General features: G+C 42.9%; 4 protein-coding genes across 5 annotated transcripts; all 4 read right to left on the reverse strand.

Annotated features, from left to right (window-relative positions):
* Positions 1 to 1152: 1152 nt before the first annotated feature.
* LOC122319758 (chorion protein S36) lies at positions 1153 to 2337 on the reverse strand. Its single transcript, XM_043207472.1, has 2 exons — positions 2208 to 2337; positions 1153 to 2089 (listed from the first exon to the last, which is right to left on the reverse strand). Exons 1-2 carry the CDS (start codon positions 2253 to 2255, stop codon positions 1307 to 1309), a joined length of 831 nt encoding a protein of 276 aa, XP_043063407.1. The 5' UTR covers positions 2256 to 2337; the 3' UTR covers positions 1153 to 1306.
* A 1342-nt stretch (positions 2338 to 3679) lies between these two features.
* On the reverse strand, positions 3680 to 4978 carry LOC122319759. Its single transcript, XM_043207473.1, has 2 exons — positions 4877 to 4978; positions 3680 to 4808 (listed from the first exon to the last, which is right to left on the reverse strand). The coding sequence occupies exons 1-2, from the start codon at positions 4946 to 4948 to the stop codon at positions 3891 to 3893; spliced, it is 990 nt and encodes a 329-aa protein (XP_043063408.1). The 5' UTR covers positions 4949 to 4978; the 3' UTR covers positions 3680 to 3890.
* A 1332-nt stretch (positions 4979 to 6310) lies between these two features.
* LOC122319760 lies at positions 6311 to 8844 on the reverse strand. 2 transcript variants are annotated; one of them, XM_043207475.1, is made up of 3 exons: positions 8466 to 8844; positions 7969 to 8029; positions 6311 to 6688 (listed from the first exon to the last, which is right to left on the reverse strand). In XM_043207475.1, exons 1-3 carry the CDS (start codon positions 8806 to 8808, stop codon positions 6658 to 6660), a joined length of 435 nt encoding a protein of 144 aa, XP_043063410.1. In that variant the 5' UTR covers positions 8809 to 8844; the 3' UTR covers positions 6311 to 6657. The 2 variants fall into 2 exon arrangements, with proteins under 2 accessions (XP_043063410.1, XP_043063409.1); XM_043207474.1 differs by lacking the exon at positions 6311 to 6688 and having other exon boundaries at positions 6743 to 8029.
* Positions 8845 to 9969: 1125 nt separating this feature from the next.
* On the reverse strand, positions 9970 to 12555 carry LOC122319751. Its single transcript, XM_043207453.1, has 4 exons — positions 12427 to 12555; positions 11773 to 11961; positions 10670 to 10752; positions 9970 to 10582 (listed from the first exon to the last, which is right to left on the reverse strand). Exons 1-4 carry the CDS (start codon positions 12481 to 12483, stop codon positions 10069 to 10071), a joined length of 843 nt encoding a protein of 280 aa, XP_043063388.1. The 5' UTR covers positions 12484 to 12555; the 3' UTR covers positions 9970 to 10068.
* Positions 12556 to 12650: the final 95 nt, after the last annotated feature.

A 12650-nucleotide genomic window follows, 5' to 3' on the forward strand; every position in this document is an offset into this window, starting at 1 on the left:
CTCAAGACACAAGACCCGGGAGTCTGAAAGAGAGAACCCAACCCAACGAGTGGTGAATGGATAGGAAAACAGCATTTCCACAGATTCACAGGTCACAGATTCGTGGGTTACTATGCCCAAGTCCTTGAATTATTCAAGTTTCCTAAAGGTTTTTATGTGTAACAAGGTTTGAAGGGATTTTGGATAGCCAATGTTTTTGAATATGGTAATAGTTTTATTTGTCAGAGATTTACTTTAATTCTTTATAGAAGAAGAAGAACATCTGTTTTGTAAAACCCTTGCAAAGCTTATAAATTTTCTCTCAAATTATTCAAATTATAATGGTTCCTAAAATTGATGTGAAAGTTTTTGATTTGTATTGATACTTATTTCATAGTTTTCACACAAAATCGTTTTTTTACTAGTTGAATTTTACCCCCTTTAATTTGTTTGTACGTTGTTAAAAGTAATACTTAATGTATTATTAAATGCTTCTAAACAAACAAATTTTTAAAAAAAAAGCTCAGAAGAAAATATTAATGAAAAGTTTTTTAATATAATCAACGAGTTGATCAAATGGCTTCAAAGTTTCTAAATATATTTAAACTATTTTCGTGAATGCATTCTACTTTTTTTTTGTAGACCTGTAATAAAAGAGGGAAATAATATGTAACCATCTTTATTATTTTAGTGATAATAAAGTTTACACACGATCACAAGAGTGTGAAATAATTTCATTCAGCATTCTGATATTCATAATCTTCAAATTATCTTCTGTAAAGTATGTAACAGATACAAGCCATATCTTCTGTACGGAATACATTTTCATAAATATCTTTTAGATTAATGCAAAATATAAATTCTTGGGACATGTCAGAATTTTAGGAATTTTTATTTATAACGCGGAATCTTGTTTTTAGATAAGGATGTCATAAGTTCTTTATTTTAGCCTTAAATAAAGCGTAAAATAAGGATTCAAAAGGCAGTTTGCTGGCTTAAATGCCTAATTAAATAAAATTCCTTTTATAAAAATATATTTACTTATATTTTTTGTAATGTTATTTATATATTTATTATTTGCAATACATGGCATTTCAATGTTTCGAAGTTCGCATCTTCAAATGGGTTTTCATTTGAACCCCTTTTTCCCCCCAACTGAATTTCCACAAATCGTTTGCGTTTTAAGATTTTTCCATTTTTTATTCGGCCACTCGGCGGCGGGCAAAGAAAAAAAAAGCATACATTTAAATTAAGCCAGCTGTCGCAGCTGAGGAGGAACCGGAGGAGGAACCCCCTTCCCATTCCCATTCCGACCAGGATGAGCGCCCTAGTAGCTGGGCTGACCGTACGGGGCGGGGCTGTTGTACAGTGGGGCCTCGTTGCCGTAGCCATTGCCATCGGCGGCGGAGGCGGCACCGGCGGCAGAGGCGGCAGCTCCGGAGCTTCCGTATCCCTGGGGCTGGCTGTACTCCCTCGGCTGGCTGTAGACGGGAGCGACCACCGGGGCCAGAGGAGCCTCGATCTTCTTGCCCGGCTTGTAGACCTTCACGTAGACGGGATTGAGGCTCAGCGGAGTGGGCACCTTGTTGATCACCTCCTGCTGGTAGATCACCGATGGCTTGATCTTGTAGATCACCGGATTGCCGCGCACCACGGTCGGCGGACCGCTGTTCACATGGGCTGGCGGAGCACCGGGCTGGTGGACAATGATGGGCGGCAGGGGCTGGGTGGCGATCACCTGGTGGTTGTTGTGGCCCGACGGCACCAGCAGGGAGCGGAACAGATGCTGGTCAACGAACTGCGGCGACACCACCTTGATCTTGCCCTGGCGAATGTTGCTGGCCAGATTGGTCTCGGCCAGGGATTCGGCGATGTCCTCGGAGTTCTTCAGCTTCTGGTAGTTGGGATCGGCATTGAGAGCCTGCAGCTGGGCCTGGACGCGACCCAGACGACGCGCCTCCTCCGGCGAGGGCTGGATCTCGGCCTGCGAGGCAATCTGATTGGCGGCCGGCTGGCTGCCGCCCGTCGCCGCATTCACGTACTCCTCGAGTCCGGCATTCGGACCGGACAGGTACTGTCCACCAGCGGGACCATAACTTGCGCTCACCAGCTGCAAAACAGGAGAGAGCCAATGATGAGGAATCGTTTTAATTTTATATTATACATGATTTTTGGTTTCTTTTTTTTTTTTGGGATGTATTCCCATTTGGAAGGTGAGAAAAACTAACCGGCGCGGCGGCGATGGCGATGATGCCAAACCAGAGACCGAGTTGCATGTTGCCGTTCACGTGTGGATCGTCTACTGCTCGCTGTCTGCCAACGAATCGGGCTCTTTATAGCGCCTATAATCGCTGACCGCCACGGCCGGCTACGTGATCCATCTCCATTTCCGATTTTGGCCCGCATCTTTGTCTCGCCATCGTCGTGCCCAGATCTGAAGACAAACCTCCTCAACCCAAGCCCCCAATGAGAACACCCAAAGAACACCAACGACGACGATGGTCGTTGGCTTTCCGCCCGTCGCAATCACCATTTGGTGGCATCGCCAGTCGAATTCGGAGTTCCAGTCGCTGTCTCAGTCGCCTTGGCTTGAATCATCGCTGGCACAGCTCTTGAGAAGACCGAGTGCTATCGTTCCGAATCTCAGTTGCGATCTCAGATCTCAGAGCTCTTCTCTTCGAATTCTTACGGATTTCTAAACTGCAGGCAGCGCTTCTCTCTGGAATACCATTTCAATGATTAATGGATTGGGTGCTTTTCTATGTCATTGGATCTTCGGACTATACGAATGCCAGTTTAGTGTTTACACCTTCCAAAAATTATTCATCTTTTTAATGTTTTCTGTGATATATTTGAAATTCGAAACCAAATCTATTTAATTAAATCAAAATATTATTTTTTACCTTCTCGACGCTTTATAAAAAGCAAACATATTTGTTTAAAAAAAAGTATAAAACCTCCCTGTAAAATTTACAGTGTAAATGTTCGAGTGTTATATTATTAAGATTATCTCGTATCTCTTCATTTCTTGACAGATATTTTTGGTTAAACTCAAAACAGTTTTCGGTGGTTCTTCGAACTGATAAAAGTTTATACTTGAGTTTATAACCCACACGAGCAGATTAACTTGTCTAGATTTCCATATAGAATATTTCAGATGAAATTAAATTACATGGCACAAAAGTATCATTCATTTCAGCTGATGTAGTTCCAAAGATAAATTAGTTTCAGTTTCCGTTTAGTTTTGGTTTTACCAGAGACTGACTGAATTTTAAGATTTTTACCATTTAGGTAACATTCACCAAACATATTTCTTTTCTTTTTCCTTTTCCTTTTTTAAGACCCTTTTTTCCCCTTTTAAGTTTAAGCTTATTTATTACTTTTTTGATTTATAAATTAGCTAGTTTCCCTTGTTAAATCTATTTTAAAAGGCTTATAAGTATACTTATACGCAAATAAACTAGTAATCGGCTAAGAAGTTGTATAACTTTTAGGTGGATCTTTTCGTCTCAAAGAATACCTTATATACTACGCATCAGAAATAATACGTTCCGATAAATAAATTTGTGCTTAGTAAGCTAGTTAACAAACTATGTCATTAATTTTAGCAACATTTTGTTCATAATATTTATGACTTATGAATCACTGAAATGTTTTTTTTTTGGATATCGTCTTCACTTTCAAACACAACCATTGCATATATTTTTTTCTCCTTTTATTCTTTTTTGTAACAATTCCGTAAATCTCAATGTTTGTGTGGCTTGTGTTGTGTTGTATGTGTGTGTTTGCGTGTGTATGTCTGGTGTCTGGTGTGTGATGTGGGTGGAGTGGCTCAGCCCCATTTATAGAACTCAATGGACTGGGGACCGCAAGTCTTATGTTTAGAGGGGTTTAAAAGTGAGCTCCCCTCTTCAGAGACCCCGTTTGTAGAGGAGATAGGTGAGATCTCGAGTGGGTCGACTGCCGTAGTCGTTGAACGGCGACTTGAAGTTGAGCTGGCCGCCAAAGGAGTCGTCCTCCCCCTCGTGATGGCGGCGATCCTCTCCAGCGGATCGCACTGGCGAGGGATTCGATTGGGCGGCGTACTGATCCTCGCTAGAATTGATGATGTAGCTGCGTGGCTTGTAAACTTGTTGTTGTTGTTGCGGTTTCGCATAGGTGTTTCTGTACTGCGTGTGTGTCTCTGGTTGTTGTGCATACCGATGGGTGTGCGTGTGTGTGTGTGGTTGTGGCTGTGGTGCATAGTTTTGTGCGTGTTGTTGGGCATAGTTGTAGCGCTGCTGGGCAGGATGTGGCTGCTGCGCCTGCTGGTGGATGAGGTACTGCTGCTTCAAAGCCACTGCTCGATTGTCCAAGCTCTGCTGATAGAAGGGTCTCGTTTGGCGAGGAGGAGAAGGAGGAGCTTGAGGTGGAGGAGGAGCAGGTTCACTGCCCGGTCGCTCGGCTCCCGGCAAGTACTCGTGATGCACCTCCTCGTGAACTCCGTTCTGGGTCTGGTTGATCAGTCGGTTGTAGTCCTCATTGGTGCCGCCCACCTGGAGGTGAATGGCATGCCTGAAGTCATCGCCCAGGTGCTTCAGCCAGAACTTCTCGTCCACCTCGCCGGTGGTGTAGATCCTGGTGGTCTGTCCGCTCTTCGGCTTGCCCACCATCGCTCCCGTGGAGGCCACCACATCGATCACATCGTACTGCTCCTGGCTCTTGGCCACTTTGCTGTACGTGGAGTCCTCGCGGGAAGCCAAGCGATTGGTGGTCGCCTCAACCGGTGGCATTGGACTGGTGCTCCCATTGTAGTTCTCCTCGACGCCCGGCGTGGATTCACTCGGACTCTAAATAAATAGATAATATTTTTTATATATTCATCTGTGTCTATTGCAAATCTATTTGGTTAACCCACCTCTGCGCGATTGGTGGTCAGTGTGGTGACCAGCAATAGTAAAAGTACAGGCCAACTGCAGTCGGCTGCCATTTCGACTGAGAGCCACGGGTCGCATGGATTCCACTTAAATACCCCCAAAAAGAAGCTCAATTCGAAAAAAACGACGTGCCGGGACGTGATCTAAAACCAGATATGCCAATACCCAGCAAGCAGATGTCTCATCCACGAATCTCCGGCGATCTTGATGCGTCAGTTGGGGGGAAAAAAGAGCCAACCGAATGACCCAGGGTCGTTTGAATTCTTTAGCACAATTAGTTGGGAATGGCTGGCCATTCTTCATGCGAGTACTACGGGTGTATGTGCCATTAATTGGATGCTGTAGAACATTGTTCACATGTCGCTGGACAAGGTTATGCTTAAACCCAAGAAAGTTCGCGATAATTCACAAGAGAGTGTCTGGATAAGTTAACGGTTAAGTTATGGTTACTTAACACCAGTCTGAAACACGCATTTTATCCAGTTCTGGAAATTATATATTTATTTTTGAATTTGTGGAAAAGGGTTTTAAAAATGAACCTATAATAATAATAATCAACATGTTTTAAAATATTAACTCGACATTTCATAAAATTGAATTGAAAGAAATTTTAATTCATCTTTTATTGAATAAATTTTGAGTAGTTTATTAAAGTTTCTTAACAAGCTATTTATACTCCAGTTATTTTGAATCAAATAAGTTGTTTACATTTTCTTTGATGATGCAATAAATTACATATAAACTAAATAAAAGATTCCATAATTTATATCAACTAAAAAGTATTTGTCATTTCACATTTCAATTTTTCTATAAAGGAAGCGATATCTATATATCTTAAAGTTAATTTATACTTTTTACACCATTCAATGGCATTTATTGTTATTTACTTCCCCAAGAGTTTTGCGAACTCGTCTGAAAATGTTTTGCTTTTGTGGTCACGCAGAGTAGAGAGGTTTTTCTTGTGTTTGGCAATATATCTACGAAATTTGTTTTGGCAATAAAATGGTATGCAACTGCAAGAATTTCGTCGCTGAATGATAAACCATTGAAAAATAGTAATAAATATGGGTAAAAAAAAGAACACACCTTTTCTTGGTTCGATGCGTTCAAAACAAAAACTTACATATATAAAATGTATTTAAATTAACGAAAAATATTATTAAAATTAGGCACCCAAAATACGTCATACAAAACAGAACAATAAATTCATAACAATGCTATTCATATCTATGAGTATTACATGTTTATATCATTTCATTTTGTTTTATGAAACATGGGATTGCAATCAGATTAAAAATGTGGCTGGAATAGAATCATAACTTTAAGGGCATACTTTTAGGGGAAGAATGTAGTCAATAAATCCATCGCTAGTCAAATGAGCCCCCATTTACCCCGAAAAATCATCGAATCGAGCGTTTTTAATCATCAAAAACTTTATTGTAAACCAGTAAAATGGGGCAACTTTGTGAAGTGCCGACAAAGGCGGAAAACGTAAACAGAAATCGGAGGTTGGAATCGGTATAAGCTATAGTACATGTGCATATATACGAGCGAATGTTGAACCGAAAGCGAAGTGCTCCACTGGCCTACTTTCGGCTGGATTTTAAGCCGAGCTCAGCAGATCGATGGTTTGGGTTGGGTTGGTTGAGTTGTCATGGGTTCATTTTGGGTTGGGTTTTTGGTTTTTTGGTCTTTGGTTTATGGTTTTGTGTTTTTTGGTTTTCGATTTCGGTTGGTAATACGTAAGACCTCTCTTCAGTCTTCAGTAGCCGTAGCCCGCGTCTTCGCTGCAGCTGCAAAGAGAAGAAAGACGAAGACTTTGAATAACAAAATAAAAGAAACGCCACAATGTTTTTTCAATTTATTATATTCTGTTTTTTTGGTTTTGGATTTTCGTTTTCTTTTTTATGACTTTCTAAGTACTAAAGCTATTTATTGGGATTTGGTTTTTATTTAGAACCAGGCCCTCAGGTAATCCGTGATTGGCGGCGCACTGTAGGTGTCCACACTGTATCCATTCTGGGTGTGGCTATTGAAGCCGTAGGTTTTCGCCGGCAGTCTGGAGTAATCCTCCCGAAGACTGTGCTCCGGTTCGGTGGTCTGATCGAAACCCCAACCGCCCAAACGGCCATCGATGAGTTTCTTGAGGAAATCGGTGGTTTGTTGCTTTTGCACGGGTTCCGGATCCACCAGACTTCCATCGTTGGAGTAGTGATAGGCCGGATGGTTGTACACTATGCCCGAGATAATACTATCCAACTGGGAATCGGAGACGTGCTCCACGGGATAACCACCGCCGAGGCCCAAAAGAGGTGGTCCATAGGATCTCCTGGTCACCGATTCCAGATCCCCGGCAAATTGCAGCGGCGTGGAGCTGTACTCCTGCGGATCTGGAACCGAAGTGGTGGACAGAAGGCTCCGCAGTTGAGCGTCGTCCACGTACTTGTAGCTCTCTGGAGGAACCAGAGGCGAGGGAATCTGCAGGGGATAGTAACCGAAGGCGGCTCTCTTCGATGGAATCGTATTCAGTTGCTCTGGATTGTCCGTACTCTCGGTTGGAGGCACCTGCTCCTCTTTTGGTGGCGGTGGCAGTGGCAGTGGCTCTTCCGGCGGAGGAGCCGGCGCTGTCATCGCACCACAGCCCATGTGGCACTGACCGGGCTTGAAGTCCGGATTCAGGGTCTCCGGCATATATTGAATTATTTCGGGAGCAGTGAGATCTATTCTGGAGCGCTCTTGCTCGAGAAGATCGTATTCACCCTTGATGTCTCGCTTGCTCAAACGGCGACCCAAGCCCATCCAACTTGGTTGTGTTTTCTTGGTCTTCCTCTTTGACTTGGGCGTTTCGGTCACTTTCCCTGCGGGCTCCACTGGGATCAGGCCAAAGAGCTTCAGCTTGTGCTGCTTCTGCTCGGCGGCAGTGAGATCCTTGTGGTAGAGCTTCACGAATCGCGGCGGACGCTCCTGCAGTTGTTGCTGCCTCATTAGTCGCCGGCGGAGCAGAGATCCCGGTGTCCGCAGATCCCGGCGACGACGGATCGCATTGGGCGACCTGACCGGTGGAGCTACGTACCTGGGCTTCTGGCTGGAACAACTCGAACAGCTGCACGTTGGCTTGCTCTTCGCCTGGCAATCTGGGAAAAGAATTAATCAACGTGGTAAAAACAGGGGTTGTAATATGTAACAATATTATGTGAAGTTCTTTAAGTGAAATGTTTTAAGATGACCTGCTGGTAGTCAATAGATAAAGAAATCAGGATTGAAAATGTTTACATAGAAATCAAAGATCAACCATTAAAGCTCATTTTTTTAAATCAGCAGGATTAGGAAGAAACCTAGTAATTAAAGTAGCGAGAAAGGTGTAGCCTTTAAAAACAGAAAGACTGATATTTAAGAATACTATCCATTCAATTAAATTTTTAAACATTAAACATTTTAATTACGAAAGAAGAAGCTATAAAACTTAGTAACCCACTATATTAAAAAACTGGCCGAAAAATCTGTCCGCTCAAGAGGGTGCTGTCCGTTCAAGAGAACTTTAGCTTTTTAAACATGGACTGTTCAACTTACCTGCTTTGTTGACTGTGATCCGGTCCACCTTGGCGTACAGCTTGGCGGGATTGGTCTTCGGCGGGGCCGGAGTCCTCGGCTGCTCCACGGTGAAGTCGAAGCTGTAGCTGATCTTGGCCTTGGTCTGAACGGGCTTCTCCACGCGGTAACCGTACTCGGCGCCGGCGTACTTCTTTGCCTTGGGGGGATTGGGTACGTTGAGCTGGTAGCCCAGTTGGGTGGGACAGGCGCAGCTCTCGCCCGTGTAGACGACCTCGACGGGAGCGGAGTGGACCAGGGCGACGAGGGCCAGACCCAGACCCAGAATCATAGGGATCATCGTCACAGCCGTTGGGTGTCGCATATCGGTTAGATCTTCGGTGATCTTCTCGGTTAACTGCCTTTATGGCAACTAGCCGCAGAGCTCTCCGGCGCATTCTTTATATCATCTCGCCCAGCTTGGACCCCAATGCACTTGACTTTGGGCAAGGTCTTCTTCCCCAGAGACGCCGGCCGATCACTCGGTTTGTTTGTTTTTGGTTTCGCTGACCTTTTCAAATAGTTCGCGGGTCATGTTTTCCGTCAAAAGTCATGTTCCCGACGTTCGCCGCTTTCTTCAGTGTCGAGTGTCTCGAAAAGTCGAGATCCAAACGCCAAACCCAGAGTTATCCACAGTAAAACTTGGTCGACGAGAGCTACAACCCAAAAAAGCTCTGGAAAAATAATATCTATGCCTAAAAAGTGCCATTTTTTTACCTACCTCATGAAGTTCAAACAAATATTTTAAATGCTGCCCTTTGCTTTCTTTTTAAAAAGCTATGTTATTATTTTAAATACCAAATTATTTAGCAAGATATAATTGGTAAACATAAAATGTCATTTAAAAATATACCACTGGCTTAAAAAATGTTTGTATTTATGGCTGTTAAGTTCAGATTTTGTTGGTGAAAATAAATCTGATTGAACTAGTTTTCCATTATTTCAAATAATTTAAATTTGTGTGGATGTAAAGTTCGAGTTAGATTTGTTCAACTGTATTCGTGGAATCTAGAATTATATAAATCAAATAATAGTCGTGGGAAAATTTAATTAAAAGATCGAGAATAATTTATGTTCAACATATAAGTTTTTAGTAAAGCTTTCTCGAATTTAACTAGTACTTTTTTACATAATTCAATCATTGTGTTTCGGGAAAATACCTTGCCTCATCTAATATTCATGTCATCACTTTAAGTATAGTAGATTTTACGACCATTAAAACGTGCTGATGAGAACTTCGTTGACGTTTATACGATAATTGGCAATTGAGTAGAAAAATTAAATGGTGGAGAAAAATGTAATTCACAAACCGTTTATGTTATTGGGACTCCCAGAATTGTTTTGACGGTTACCAGTAAAATGCTTTCCTTCAATATAATTTATAATTTATAATTTAGATCTATTAAAATTCCTGCCTCAATCTTTGAAGCAATTATTTAATTTAGTTAAAGCAACCTGCCCTTCTTAAAATAAAACAAAATATAAATTGTGTTTAAATATATTTCTAAAGCTAACTAAATATAACTACATATTTACAAGCGGAAGGATTGGAATTAGATGGAATGGGTTTGTGCATTTGGAGTTATTAGTAGCTCTCCTCGGCCTTGGCCTTTCGGTATGAGGCTATCCGGCCGGGCTTGAATCCGCAATCGACGGATACCTTGCCGGCAACCTTGCCGTATCCGTATCCTTCGCTGGAGGAGTCCTTGTAGGCGTAACTCGGTCTGGAGCTGATCTTCTTGAACTTGGGGTTCTTGAACTGCTCGGTTATGTAGCCCAGCTGTTTGTAGGTGAGCTGCGGTGCCTCCTCCTCGTCGGCGGCCTGCTCCTCCTCGACGTAGTCCTCCTCTTCCTCCTCCTTGGCGGCGTAGGTGCGCTTCTTCAGCGTGATCACCTCGCTCTTCAGCTTGAAGAGGTTCTCCTCGGGCACGTTGGAGAACACCACCTTCTTCTCGCCGTCGATGGGCTTCTGGGCGAATCCGTAGGCCAACTTCGCCTCCGGCACACTGATGGCCTTTCCCGCTTGGGCAGCCAGACTCACGCTGATGGGATCCGCAGCCGGGCTGTTGTCCGGCGTTGCTTCCGCTGCGTAGGCAATTCTGGAAGGTATTACGGGTGATTAGTTTAAGCTCCAGGTCTCAATATGATGTATGATGACAAATATAATGTATGATAACTTTACTCACTTCCCGTAGACGGATCCGGAGTCAGAAGAGGAGGCATAGCTGCTGTCGGAGGAGCACGAGCAGGTGGGCTTGCAGGTCGTTGTCTGTGTGGAGTGATCAAGTTGAGAGTCAGTTTCGGGTTCAGTTTCGAATATCTTTGGGAGAGGTATCTAAATGGGTTCTATCGCCCCGCTTGGCTCCGGGTCTTAGGAGCACGTACGCGGCGATATATGAGGTGGCTTATATGGATGACGATGCCGTGGACTGATGATGACTGACGCAAAGTTGGGGGGCGGTGATAATGCCGCCCGATGCGGAAATAGTTACTGCAGCTGACGGGGATGACGATGGATGAATGCCACTGCGACCGGCTGCTGATTGCAACTTCAGAAACTAATGTTACTTCTTATGATACCTAAAGTTATGGTGGGTTATGCTATGTGCAGGTTGGGATTTGGGTTACAAAGAATATCTTTAAGGTGCGATACATGCTACATCAAGATGTAGTACATTACTCTTAAAGGGTGTAATCTTTGTCTAATATATGCATTTAGCTTATCAAACTTGAAGTATACAGATTACATTTAAATATTGTACAAGCATAGAATATAGAATATAGAATATATAAAAACCATAGGCCAAACCTTTTAAAAGTTTTAACTGGTGTGTGTTAATTAAACAGAGTCAGAATTAAAATATATACTTAATTGCTTTTTCAAAATAAATTGAAATTAAGTTTGTTTAGGTAAGATACTTAAGATCATCATTGGAATATTGAGGATAAGAACACTGGGCATTGGTAACTTAGGGTACACAGTTAAAGGAATTCATTTAAAGATAATATTTAAAACAGTTTGAATCAATCTGAAGATGATGATTGAATTGGTTATCTGGTTATGCATCACTGGTTAATGTTGTGGATGATCGTGGAAATCATAAATGAGGTGTTATAGCTGATAGCGATGGCCCGAGGGGCCCCTCTTGAAGCAGTCGATCCGCTCCAGACGCTGAAGCCGCTCGGCCAGACGCTGGGCCGCCTGCGTCTTGGCTTCGATGGCGCCCTCGAGCATCCGACGACCCAAGAGGTTGTTGAAGGCGTTCATGTACTGGAACAGCTCACGTACTTTTCCGCAGGTCTTCGGCAGTTGTGCCGGTTCGATCAGCTGCTTGCTGCACCAGCAGGTGTCGCCGATCGGCGAGAGGTTCACCTCACTGGGCTCGTAGTATCTGGGCTTCGGACGGATCACCGTGGCTCCCTGGCAACCCGCACAGTAGTCCGTTCCCTTCTCGGAGCACACACAGGCCGCCATTAGCTGAAGTATAAAAAGGATATTGGTTTTTATCCTTTACAACACTTAGTATTTCCCTATCTTTAATGTCTGTACCGGCTTAATATAGCTTAACAAAAAATTACCGCATTGAAGGTAAAAGGTCAACAACCGTTTGGAAACAGAAAGAATCATTATTTGATCAATAAATTATTTAATTTTTTTTTTTGTTTTGATTAACAAGCATTCTAAATCGTGCTGATGAGGTTTTTTTTTTGCAACTTTTTTTATCCTTCCTAGCCAACCCTAATAAAGGGTTGAATAACGTTTTTTAAATCATTATTTATCTGTTTTAACCACCAATCGAAGCAGTGTTGTTTAACTTATTAAGAAGCTTTCTCGATCCTTTTTTACGTTTACCGGTTACATCATTCATTCAGTCACTTTTATAAGCACTTTCACTTGCACTCATTGAATACTTCTTATTTGTATCATTGTTCACTTTCTTACCACTTGAATGCAGTGCATTCCCATCACCAGACAAAGAAGAAGCTTGCAGGCCAGCATTTTGTAGGTGTTCTTATCGAATCTGCGGCTCACTCTGTTCTTGGCTCGCTAAAAGTTTTGACTGACTGTGGGAGCGGTCCACACGGCTTATATAACCGTGATAAAATCGAGAAGATCTCCGAAAGCTGTGCTCATGCATTAGTTTTTGTGCAGCTGTTGCTGCTCTC

The sequence above is a fragment of the Drosophila ficusphila genome, unplaced genomic scaffold, assembly GCF_018152265.1.
Source record: "Drosophila ficusphila isolate 14025-0441.05 unplaced genomic scaffold, ASM1815226v1 contig_198, whole genome shotgun sequence".
Lineage (NCBI taxonomy): Eukaryota > Metazoa > Arthropoda > Insecta > Diptera > Drosophilidae > Drosophila > Drosophila ficusphila.

Excerpts from the sequence above, each read along its gene's own strand:
- LOC122319758 (XM_043207472.1), bottom strand. The coding sequence starts at position 2,255 with ATGCAACTCGGTCTCTGGTTTGGCATCATCGCCATCGCCGCCGCGCCG. Across the intron at positions 2,090-2,207 it reads TCGCCATCGCCGCCGCGCCG|CTGGTGAGCGCAAGTTATGG; the intron begins GTTAGTTTTTCT and ends CCTGTTTTGCAG.
- LOC122319759 (XM_043207473.1), bottom strand. The coding sequence starts at position 4,948 with ATGGCAGCCGACTGCAGTTGGCCTGTACTTTTACTATTGCTGGTCACC. Across the intron at positions 4,809-4,876 it reads TGACCACCAATCGCGCAGAG|AGTCCGAGTGAATCCACGCC; the intron begins GTGGGTTAACCA and ends CTATTTATTTAG.
- LOC122319760 (XM_043207474.1), bottom strand. The coding sequence starts at position 8,808 with ATGCGACACCCAACGGCTGTGACGATGATCCCTATGATTCTGGGTCTG. Across the intron at positions 8,030-8,465 it reads GATCACAGTCAACAAAGCAG|ATTGCCAGGCGAAGAGCAAG; the intron begins GTAAGTTGAACA and ends TTCTTTTCCCAG.
- LOC122319751 (XM_043207453.1), bottom strand. The coding sequence starts at position 12,483 with ATGCTGGCCTGCAAGCTTCTTCTTTGTCTGGTGATGGGAATGCACTGC. Across the intron at positions 11,962-12,426 it reads GAATGCACTGCATTCAAGTG|CTAATGGCGGCCTGTGTGTG; the intron begins GTAAGAAAGTGA and ends TTTATACTTCAG. Across the intron at positions 10,583-10,669 it reads TCCGGATCCGTCTACGGGAA|AATTGCCTACGCAGCGGAAG; the intron begins GTGAGTAAAGTT and ends AATACCTTCCAG.